The sequence below is a fragment of the Orbicella franksi genome, chromosome 11, assembly GCF_964199315.1.
Source record: "Orbicella franksi chromosome 11, jaOrbFran1.1, whole genome shotgun sequence".
Classification (NCBI taxonomy): Eukaryota; Metazoa; Cnidaria; class Anthozoa; order Scleractinia; family Merulinidae; genus Orbicella; species Orbicella franksi.
The window spans coordinates 12,888,207-12,900,814 of record NC_138155.1 but is presented as its reverse complement, the minus strand read 5'-3'; the positions used below and the strand labels follow the sequence as shown (position 1 = coordinate 12,900,814).

At 40.3% G+C, this 12,608-nt stretch overlaps 1 protein-coding gene across 1 annotated transcript; it reads right to left on the bottom strand.

Moving 5' to 3' along the window:
* Positions 1–1,204: 1,204 nt before the first annotated feature.
* On the bottom strand, positions 1,205–4,260 carry LOC145460349 (neuronal pentraxin-1-like). Its single transcript, XM_081445131.1, has 3 exons — positions 3,981–4,260; positions 2,444–2,647; positions 1,205–1,455 (listed from the first exon to the last, which is right to left on the bottom strand). The coding sequence occupies exons 1-3, from the start codon at positions 4,201–4,203 to the stop codon at positions 1,205–1,207; spliced, it is 678 nt and encodes a 225-aa protein (XP_081301257.1). The 5' UTR covers positions 4,204–4,260.
* Positions 4,261–12,608: the final 8,348 nt, after the last annotated feature.

The following is a 12,608-nucleotide window of genomic DNA, read 5'->3' as shown; positions in this document are numbered from 1 at the left end:
GCTTGTAGACAGCGAGACGTGAAAATCAGAAAATCGTGGACAAAAGCTTTGGGGCACTTCTGCAATGTGACGAATTATCTGTGTCTTAGAACTGAAGTTTGAAAAAACGCTGCTATATCCTTTAAAAACGCGTTGTTGTCCCCCATCCCCACCCAACACAATGTTGAAAATCAGGTGAAATTGCAGGTACTAGTTTCCAACTTTGTATGGGGGTTGGGGGGCGAGGTTAGTCGGGTGAAGTTGTATTCGCGCTGGCGTGTGTGCAAAAGCGCCAAAAGTGTAAATTTGTCCCAAGACTTTTGTCCATGATTGAAGGTCAACTTCAGATCAAACAGCCACCCTTTGTATAATTATGGGACAGTCCCTTGTATGGAGGTCTCAACTCTATTTAAACTTCGTATACTATGAAAAGGCGTTTGACACTTGATGGAAATATCTTGTGGGATCTGATGGTGAGCTACGGAATTTCTAGACAGATCATATCGTTAGTGAGGAAAACGTACGGAGGCAATGCACGAGCTGCAGCATTCTCCATGATGGTGGTTTAACTGAAACGTTAAAACGGGGCTCGGACAGAGTTGTCTGCTATCACCGTTTCTTTTCCTTCTCTCCATCGACTGGGAAATGAAAGAGACAACAATTGATTCAAGGAACCGGCAAAATACAGTCGGCCCTTGTAGACCGACTTGAAGACCTGTACCGATGATTTGGCACCTTTGGCTCACACTAACTCTCAGATGCAAGAGAAAACTACGCGAATTGAAGCGGTCTTATCCAAACTAGGACTTATCCAAACATAGATCATGAGGATAAATGACAAATCACATGAAGGCATCACCGTCAATAACAAAGACATTGAAGATGTAACATCCTTGACGAACTTGACTGAGTAGTGTCATAAACTTCAAACTTTATCTAAATTCTCCTCACAGACAACTCGAAGACGCAAACAAGCGACCGTCATTTTGTTAACAAGCGCTCACTGGCACACTAATCACTATCTACAACAGAATAGATAGTGAGTAGCGTAGCCAATCTGAGAACGGCTTTCTAGAAAGAACGCTTGTAGATTTTTATTAAAACTCCATAGAAACACGGAGATCATGTTTTATATTTCTTAAATACTATTCTCTCATCGTCTACAGAACGTGCTCCTTTTGCTAAGGGAGAACGCAGCAGTTGTATCATGAATAGCAGTGTTCCTTCAATCGTTTATAGACAACAGGCTTCCCGGAATTGTATGCAAGCATTGTGAGTTCTGCACTGTGTCATACACGTGCAACTTTGAGTGTGAGTCTGTAGTAAGTGCCACGTCATAAAAACAGCGCCATACTTTTCCAACTTGGTTGTGTTTGCTATCAAACAATGCTCTTAGAGTTGTCCCACAATCCGCTTTTGGTGCACTGCCGTAACGATTTTGACAGTAGTCGTCTCTCTTAGCTTGAACTGTGGACACTGAAAAAGAGAATTATAGAACTATGACGCACTTTGGTGCGTTTTACACAACGTTATTTACATCAGGACAGTAGCCCATTTCCGGGTTGTCTTACACCTGTCTATCAAAGTGAGCCCTGGTGCACAATTATTCATATGAAAATGAATTTAATTTGAATGTGAATGAATTAAATCTCAGTTTCATATGAAAGGATGGGCACCAAAGCTCACTTTGAGAGAGAGGCCTGAGGTAATTCGGAAATGGCCTATTGCGGTATTAAGCAGGAACAACAGCATTACTAACAACAGTAGCCAGAAGAAGTGCAGTTCCTGTGTATACCAGTTAGTACACACGGCCTTAAAGAACCTTATTTTGATATAACTACCGATGGCAGCTACCGTGCTTCGGAGGACTGTGAACAGGATTTTTGAACTTCAAACAGACTTATTAAAGACTACGTCACCATTTTATTTCCTAACGTCTCAACGTTCAAAAATTAGAAGAGAGTCTCAATGGGGTGGAGTGCCGTTTTGACGAGTTACGGTTGAATTTTAGGTCACTTGACGATGGACGGTTAATTTTTCGAAATGACGTTTATAACATGAAATTAACGCGAAATTTGCCTGTCAAAATTTTTCCTAAAAGGAAAAATTTTGCCCATATTTAATTAATCCATTTAATTAGCCTTACTTTTCGTGCATTAAAAATTACGTCTTTGATTTTCAAGTACGAGTTAAATTAGCGTAATGTCATCACCTTTGTTACCGCTGGACGTATTAATCGCCTACTCTCGAGAATCATTTATAAATAGCACAACTTGAGCCCATTTAAGTCAACCCTTTAGTTCTTGATTAAGGATATCTGAGAAATTTGACAGCTAATATTGGCTTGCTCATTTGACGGTTGATGGTAAAAATGTTGCGTTTTTAACGGTTGAGGGTTCATGTTTTGGCCATTTGACGGTTGACGGTTAAGCCCATTGCAACCCTCCTAGAATCCCAGACTCACCTGCAAGCGAGCATGATGAAGGAGTAATGATCTGTAAATCTCCAAAGATGTTATTCTTGAAGTTGTACCAAGAAACTACGTTTCCACTCCATAATCCACATCCTCTTGACATCTGCTTTATTATTTTCTCGGCAATTCTAAAATTCCAAACATTCACTCGGCTCAGGCTACCTTGATATGCCTGACCAGAATCAAAGCTACCACCTTTAAACAAACCAACACGAAAAAAAGCAATTAGGGAACGCAAATTTTTAAGGACCAACGCATTCATTTCATCGTAGTTAATCGAGGGAATAATGGTTAAGAGGCCCGATAAACATCAAAGAAGCAAACTAACAGGCTAAGATGTATGTTGGAAGGTCCTTGACTCTGCACATCGTTTGTTGTATGATCATAGACTGTGCATTACTACATAACGGCAATGCTTCTATTGGATAGTTGTATGAGCACACCTGACCACCTTTTGTATTTTGCCAGGTTTTGTGCAGGGTCAACCCCCAAAGTAGCCAAAAAAAAAAAAAAAAACACATACAGCAAAGAACTTTGCCAGGTTTCATAACCATTTCCCTCTATTAACTATGGTTTCACATACTACATACATACATGAACACTGCAATGTACTGAAATAATTTTTTTGTAGCTGTAGGATGATAATTATCAGTCGACCATTTATGAATTTCAATCCCTGTTCCTCTAGAACAGGTTTCAAGATCGAGATCATGATAAAGAGTAAGCTAGTATCCTTCTGTTTCCTTACTACTACATTGAGTAGACTCAGGAGCACAGAAAGTACAACAGAGGATTATCATAAACTGAACTGAAAAAAGGTCTAAATAACCCATTTTCAGGCCTTTTGGCTCCACTGTTGACAGCCCAATGAGGAAAAAGTGAAGTCAACCCCCACCCCTGTCTCTCAACCCCTGGTAAAAAAAATCTCAGTTGCCTTTCATCTGTTACAGGTGTCACCACACAATCAATAACCTGTACATGTCTTTCAATGGAAAACTGGTCTAAGATGAAAATGATACCAATACTAAATGGTTACTTAAGAGGTCCTAATTTTGCAATACAGACCGTCCAAACTACTCAAAACATTGCACAAAAGAGAACTGTTCGCCCTTAAGTACAGTCACTAGAATTTTCCTTCATGATAGGCGAAAAAGGGGAATTTTTAAAACCACTTCAAAAGAACGACCTACAAACGGTCGAAAAACGTAAGTGAATTCTCGACTTTTGCACCCGCACTTTTAGCGAGAATGGCTTACAACGACACAGTAATTTGTCAGCAGAATTTTTTTTATACAAGCCGTTACAACGAATACTATTATCTTAATCGGTCCGTATTAGAAAATAATGGTCTCGTTCTTTTTTGTAGTTAGCGAGTCGCAGCAAAAAAAAAAAAAAAAAAAAAAGAAAAAAGAAAAACAAACAAACAAAAAAAAAAGAACGACAGAAAGAAAAAAAGAATTCGACATATATCTCTCCAGAACGGACCTCATGCAAGGTCAATAACAAATAAACCCATCAGCTACTGTACCCAATGAGTCTTGTTCCTGGCCCAGAATAAACTTTCCATTTGCAGCGATTGTCTGACCGGTCTGGTAGTTAGTTACACACGTCAGCTTGATCCCATCTACAAACAAACACGCCTTTCCATCCGTGTTTCTCCATGTCAAGCAGAGGTGATGCCAGCCATTGTCATGCAAACCAGTTGACAAAGTGTAATCTCTAAATGATGAGGCACGGTCAATCACTGACATGTTTCCCTCAGCTTCCTTCCCCGATTTATTACATTGAGCCTGGTTCTCACTTCCCGAGGAACTATCCCCCCCCCCCGGGGGACTCCCATATGAAAAAGGTTGGGGATGTTCGTCGCTATAACTGAATTAAAACCCTAACAGAGACTAATCTGGGCATCGCGCTAGTTCTACTAGGCCCCTTTAACACAGACATGACAGCGTTTTTTTATGCCGTGAAAAGATACTTTAACAGCTCAAAATAGTGGCGTTTCGACCTAAACAACTTAAGTGAGGCCAGAATTTGAGATGAAGACCTCTAAGCGAGATGGTGAGATGGCGATTGCATCCCCGTCCTTTGAGAGCATTTGAGAGCATGACCATGAATCACAGATTAGCCTAGGTGTTTACCGTTAGCATAATTGCGAATTTGACTTGAATTCATGCTCAGGCTTTCTGCAATGACTAATCACATTAGTTTCTCTCCCATAAATTGATGAAATTAAACTCGCAAATTTAATCTACCTGTATCAGTTGTCTCTTTTTGATCTTTGCATTTTCAACATAAGGTTCTCTCGGTGCATCTTTCAGTATCGTCCCCTTATTGCTTACTGAAGAATCCATCATTTAGATGAAACAATTAACTACATATATTTAAGTCTGTATACGAGCCAAGTGGCCCATCAGGCCGGAGCTTATCCCGGTTTCCGTAACATGAAGCGACTAGGAGTATTTCTACTCCCCCCTGGATGGGATGCTAGTCCATCGCAGGGTTACCCCTAGCATTAAGTTCGCCGGTACCCATTCATACACCTGGGTAGAGAGAGACACTGTGAGAGTAAAGTGTCTTGCCCAAGTACACAACACAGTGTCCCCGGCCAGGGCTCGAGCCCGGACCGCTCGATCTGGAGACGAGCACACCAACCATGAGGGCCCCCGCGCCTCCCCGACACATACTTAGACAAATGAGAAAAACTGCGAAGACTACTTACTGCCAGCTAGTTGTATGGACATTAAAGTGCAGTTTTAAACTGCCCGGGTAATACCCCAATGCAATGGCTTGAGCAGAAGAACCGGTAGCGTAGGTGAAAAAGTAATGTCCCTCATCGTTATGGGACATCTTAATCCAGACGCAAGCAGTAAACTTGGTAAGTGAAGGCACGGCTGAATTGTATTCTACATAATTAGCAGATGATTTAGATGCAAAGTAAAGATCAAAGTCACTCTCTTGCGCTGAAAAAAAATGAAGAAAAAAATTGGGGCGTTCATTGCAATTTTCTGCAAGAATTTGGGCAAAAGAATGGCTAACAAATGTGGAATAAAGACTAGTTAACTCGTTCAGCAAGCTTGAATTTTCCAAAAAAACACAAAAATTTTGCTCAAAAAATGAAAGCGTGATCTCATTTCAGTTGTTCAACAGCCTGCGGGTTGATGTTTCCTGGCCAATCAGGAGAATGCACGTGTATAATGTACAACTAACAGACATGTTCTCTGTTACATGCAACCCTTTATGCGATCATCTTCTTCCTGTACACATGAACACCTATAATACTTTCTCATTAAGTCGAAGTTTTTCCCACCCCCTCCCTGGTTACAAGCTGGTGCGAAGCTTTGTGAGTTCCCGAAATATTAATTCTGAGAAATGTCTCGCAATAAAATGTAATTTTTGAAATGTGAAGCAACTAGTCAGTATATCATTATTATCATATCCCTTACAATGCATTAAGAAACGTTCATAGTATATATTTTTAGCACTTTAAAAATATTCTTTTAGCTAGTCAGCAGCATATTCTATTTGCTTTTTTTTTTTTAGTTTGATACTCGTGTTGAGCTTTACTGATTAGGCGGATTATAGCAAGATCATTACTGAGCGATGAACCGTCTCTGTAGGTTTCCTTTTGTATTAAACGTGGTTAGATCTACATATGTATTCATATGGCAGTTGAGATGCTATCTATATGGTAGTCCAGTTCTTGCCCTCTTTCTATCACGCAACGCCTCTCTCTCGGGAGAAAGAGACCCTTTCTCTCAAGAATGTGGTATTGCGTGACAGAGAGAGGGCCACAACAGCTTGTAGAGAGGTCACACTCACGGTGAGAAATTAACTTACGAAAGATCGAAAGCTTAAGCATGCCTTTGGTGTAATAAGGAATTGTTCTAGTGTCACCTGTAAGCTGCATGTTGGCGACGTCTTGTACCATCACATTCCCACTGATCAATGCAGTGCGCATGTTTCCCCACGAAATGACGTCTCCACTTTCGGCACCGGGACTGCTCCATAACGCTACAATCACCGACCCATCTAGCACTGTGTTCCACATGTTTATTTTGGCAAACTTTCCACGATAGCTTTGCACAGGATTGTGGTCACCTCCAAGCTCTCTTTGTTGCTGTCCAATACGCATAATTCCTCCACTAGGAATGGTAACATCAACCTTATATCCCAAGGCGGCTTTTTTAAAGACGCCATCCAAGAGAACCAGAACTTTGCCATCGACATTGGTCCACGTGATGCACACGTGGTGCCACTGATCGTCAGTGATTGGTGGTTGGTCATAAACAAGGTTGTTGTCACTTAAATCATAGAACGAATTGTTACAGCAACACAATCTTAAATTACAAACAGAGTAAATACATATCATGCAGCTCAAGCAAAGCGCGTGGAATTAAAACGAGTGAGATGAGAGAAAGTCACGATTGGTTTTGGTTTCACTTCAAATTGGATAAAAAACTGGTACGATGCTCACATTCAACCTTTATCATTCTCGTAAATAGATTAAGATTTAACAGCTCTTTGATTTCCTAACTGGTTGTACTAAGTAGATGTTTTACTCGAGAATTTAATAGACTTTGGAAAAACAGCGATAAAAAGGCTGTTTAAACATGTCACCAGCTGATGTTAATCTTTCCTCATAATCAATTACACTGGTCCAGAACAAATAACGATCGTTATTTGCGCTTGTGCTCTCTGGAAGCTAGAATATATATATTATTTATGCTCTCTGATTCATGAAGCTGGATATAGATTCGATGTTAGCACACTGTGTTGGCTGAGCTTGGTTTGTACTGAGTTGGAGATAATTTGGCTGCGGTTGTAATGTAGCCGTTTATTTTCTTATCGTTTTTACACAAAAGGAGTGAGACTCAGATATAACCAAAATACCGGTTCCCAGCAAAGGTGAAGGAGCACCCGTGAGATGAAACCAAAACGATTTGACAATTAAGAGAGGCTGGTTGGTCCGGGGTTGAGGAGGGTCAAACCTCCTGATTTCGGTGTAACTGAAAGGAGGCTTGTTCTCTAGTTGAGCAATTGAAGCAAAAGAGGACTCTGCCAGCGACTCAGGTGTATGTTTAACTACGAGCAAATTAAAAGTCCCAGGTTTCCGGAAAAAAACCCACGGCTGGGAACTGGGATTAGTCTAAAGGAATCAGGCGGCATAAATTCATTTATCATGGTAATAAATTTGCTATCTAGTTTATTATATTGGACACTCTGAAAGCAGTTCTGCAAATCAACTCGTTTACACATATCTAGATATCTATACTGACATAGATATTGGTACATTTGGTGGCATACCTTGAATCCATGATACGGAGATTTAGGCCTCCCAAAGAACCCACACGAACTGTTAAAGATTTGGCCATTTGTGTTGTGGCGTACGAAATAATTGCACCTTGAAGAGCACCATCATAACCTCGCTTTATCCAGAAGCAAAGGGTAAACTCTTCTAGAGACGGTAGGGTGTTTGTTTCGACGTAGCTAGTGTTTTGCCGTGCGGGAAAATCCAGGACAAATTCACTGTTAGCGACTACAAGTGAAACAACAGGATTTAGAAATCTTGAGAAGACCAGAGTGGAGTAGAGTGGATTGAAGTGGAGTGGAGTGGAATGGAGTAGAGTAGGGTAGGTTTTGTTTGATTATTTAGCCATTTTGTTCTAAAACAACAAAACAGGGCATAGATTTTTAACAGTTCGGACTGCCGGTATGGGTACTTACCCTGCAGGCTAGGCTTACAATTGGGTAAGTTGTTCTCGAAGAAACTAATAATTTTTCTGCATTAACATAAATGGTTTGAAGCCCTTCTGTTATCACACAGCCACTGTCAAGACTTAGGTCTTATTAACCGAGCAGGAGGTCTGTAAGGGAGAATCTTGACCGAGGTCGTGATTACAGACCGAACACAGTGAGGTCTGTGCACACGACCGGGGTCAAGATCCTCCCAGTCCTTGTACAGAGCAATATGATAAATTATAATATATATTGAACGCTCCCGACACTATGTTAATTCTATACCAAGAAACTATTATCATAGTCTCTTCCCTATATGTAGGATATATATATCATTGAACCACGCATGCACTTTTCTCAGTTACTGCTGTATGGAATTCTCGCTTACCGCGAGAAGTACAAGTTTGCGGTGAAAGGATCTCAGCGTTCCCATGAAAGCCATGTCGAAATGTTCTCCAGTCTACGACATTCCCTAAATCATGAATGCATGACTTTGCCTTTTCATTTATCACACTATTGGCCATTTTTGTGCTCCATATGTTTAAAGATGCCACTTTTCCTGTGAAGGACTCGCCAACTGTAAATCCTCCGCCGTAAACTCCCTGGGACTGACCAACAACTAGTTTTCCAGGACGAACGCTCAGAGTTTGACTCCAGGCGCCACCGTGAGCCATAACGGCTCCATCAACGAGTACGTCCCAGAGACCTTGAACGTTCTCCCAGCTCACACAGATATGGTGCCACATGTTGTCCACTAAAGGAGCCATATAAATCAATCTGAGGGAAAGATGAAGTTGGATTATCTTACATGAGAAGTTCGACCACTGCTCGAGAGTAAATTAAATTTTAGAAATAAGTAGAATTTCATGTACAGGATTGTCGCAGATTTATAGTTCGTATTAGTGTGATCGTATGGGTGAGGGTAGTTCTGTAAGAACTGTATGTTGGTGAGTAAACCTCCACTAAGCAACCATCAAAATTGATGATTTTTGTCCATACGAAAAATGAGCCTCACCTTTGGTCTTCTACCAAAGTTAGATGAGATTTGTACATTTGCGGACCACACCTCAACCTCAAATCTCTTTTGTCGTCAGGTGTCATGTGAGAAAAGATGGTTGCCCACCCGACAAGGGCACTCTTCATCCAGAAACACAAAGTGAATTGTTGTAACGCTTCGTTAACTTCACTCTCGATATAACCTGTGGTGCTTTCTTCGGGGAATAGAACTTCGTAGTCTTGGGCTGTGCCTAAGTTAATTTGTGAATATGAGCGGTTAGCATTAATTTCCAACGATAACGAAATAGCCTCTAAATCACAAAATTAATCAAATTTATCCTACCTTTTACGGTAATTTTTTAAATAACACATCTTATGGCGATTTTGCTGTATTTAAGTGCTAAAATTATGGCTCAGTACCCTTGCTTGTCCTGCTTATACGAAGTACTTGAAGTGCTTCAATATTTTCGGGGGTGGAGAATACTCCCTATAAAAGACTGACTATACGGGGGGGGGGGGGGGGGGAGGGAAGCTCCGCCCGAAAGGGGTCCTTTTTCAGGCTGATTGTATATAAAAGGACATAGAAGGACAGGGTTTCCTCGAGCTGAAGTACACGAAAAGGGTATAGTATGTTAAAAGAGCCTTAGTTTCAAAATCTCTCGTTCAAGGATATTTTTGACGAGGAGGTGCGAAGGCCTTTTTGTTTCTTTTTCTCAGAAACGTAACGGTATTGTTTTCAGTTCAGTGGTGAACTATTTACATAGTGATTTGTAATATCCAATCAGAGTAAAGTTCGTAATTACTGAGATTAAGCATGACGTTACGTCAAACGACAAAAATGAATCTTCAGCTGTCTGTGTAGTAGAGTAAAAATATTTGTATTTGCGGTGAATAGTAGGAGACATTTTTCTATTTCTGTGTGGTTTATTTAAGGATTAGACGAAAAGAATAAAAAATCAGAGCTAATCTTTGCCGTTTGCCGTCTGATATAAACGTTATCCTTATACTCTCTATTGTTAATGTAAATACGTTGGAAATTTGGTCATCGCAACAAAATGTGGCGTTCCGAACATTTCAGTTACTGCTTTATTCGAAAATGGGGAATTGCGACTGAAACTCTCGTTTCTCGGTATTAAAATACACAAGAAAACTACACACTGGACACACTATTCGGATAGTAATAGCGGAAAGGAAGTTTATTTTGGAGGGCGATTTGTCCACTAATACGATATTTTAAGCCGATGAAAGCCGTTCGTTTTGTTTAGTTCAACGAAGAAATGGTACTGTTTTCCATTTCAGAGTGATTTATTGACATAGTGGCTGTGAATGTTATCAGCCAGTTACGCTTGTAATTCACAAGGTAAACATGTTCAACAAAAATAACTTGTTGTTGTTTCGTTTACTCAGAAACAGTCAAACGAAACGGTATTGTTTTCAGTTCAGGGGTGAACTATTTACAAAGTGGAAGTAATATCCAATCAAAGTAAAGTTCGTAATTTTTAATGTAAATACGGCGGGCAAGATTTCAGCCAAAACTGGGTGCATCGCAACAAAATGTGTCATTTGCAACATTTCAGTGAAACTCTCGTTTCTCGGTATTATCTTTCACAAGAAAACTGCGAACTGGGCTTGAGAGTGATACTGAAAAAGAAATATATTTTCGAAGTAGAGACACCGCCACACCACGATTTTTGTCCACCAATGCGATATTTTAAGGCGATGGAAACAGTTAGTTTTGTGTAGTTCAACAAAGAAATGGTACTGTTTTCCGTTTCAGAGTGCATGATTTATTGACGTAGTGAGTGTGAATGTTATCAGGGTAAACGCTTGTTATTCACAAGGTAAACATGTTCAGCAAAAATAACTTCTCGAAACTAAATTTTATTTCGTGGCACGGAAAGAAAAGGAAATTAAAATGTCATGCAGGTAGAAATAATTGGCGACTTAAATGTTCCTAAGTCTTACTGAAACGATGTATTATAGGGAAACGAAGATATCTGTTTCCGTGCTTGATTTAAATGTGATTAAGATCAAAACTACGGCGACATAATTTTGGTCAATCAGAACACTTGTCAGGAATAACAATCCCGCCCCGTTTCTGTGGCTGTTTACGCGAAAAGATCACGCACTTGGAGCGTTTGGACGATACGACAGATACGATATATTGTGGACGGTAACTAATTCAACATATTGCAGTTTATTGAATTAACGTTGGTATATTGCAAAATAGGCACAATATGGCTTTTTTAGGATTTCTTTATATCGTAAGTGTCGACATTTTCCAGATTTAGTTGAATTTCTCGAATTTTCCGCCACAATTCCAATAGCTATACTTCTTAGAGCGCACTTTTAAAAATAAGTAAATTTGTATTTCGACATACCGCGGCATTTCAAGAGCTGGTTTCCATGAAAACACCAATAGCATTTGTATTTTAGCTTCATAATATTCAACCGAAAGTGGAGGAATAATTGCACAACTGTCGTCACACATGAGGCGTCCTTCTTGAAAAGAAAAATACACCGCGTCAATGACAACGAAACGTAGAGTGCCGCATCCATTCGAGTCAAGGCCTGCCCGGCACAGAAATGGAAAAATTATGCGTCAAATGCTTTTGCCTCTTAGCTTTATTTAGCCTGACACACAATACTTTGAATTTCTGACAAATTTGGCGGGGCTGGGCAACCCGCTTCCCAAAGCACTTACCCTATTTAAGACCAAAGTCTGCGATTTTTTTAACCTATTTATGGCCTGACCCTTAAATTAACACCCTGTTTCAGGCCTGCCGTACTTCTCTAGTTCAGAATGATGTTAAAGGTATTGTTAATGGCTTTAGTTGCTGGTCTTATCGATAATGATGAAAAAAGTAGCTTGTTCTAAAAATCATACCTCATTCAAGACTAGAGTGCAAAAACCATACCCAGTTTTAGACCAAAATGGCCAAAATCGATTCTCTACTTCTGACTAAAATGTCTTAAAAATACATATGTCCCTCTGACGCTGGACATACCTATATAGCCGATACAAGGAAGCACTCCCAGCCTCCCCTAGGGCAGAGTTTAAGAGAAGTATCACAAGTAAATACATTTCGAAACGCGTTGACTGTAATAACTGGTACATGTGTAGGCAACACGAGTTAATAGGCCCTTGCACTTTTACAATAGGTTCAGTACTAAACCTCACCTGGACGAAAAACCCAGGCTCTGGCAACAGAGCAGATCAGTGCGGCGCAAAGCGACGCATTAGCACGTATCCTCCCCACCCCAGGACTTCTCATGCACAAGATAACAAAACCCCAGCCTTTCTAGGACTTTGAATATCTTTCCGGAAATGAAACACTATTTCTTTCTGAGGAATAGCTTCTTGTTGGGTTTTTAAATTATATCCCCCGAGGCTCACGAACGACAACAGAGCCAAGGCTAAATA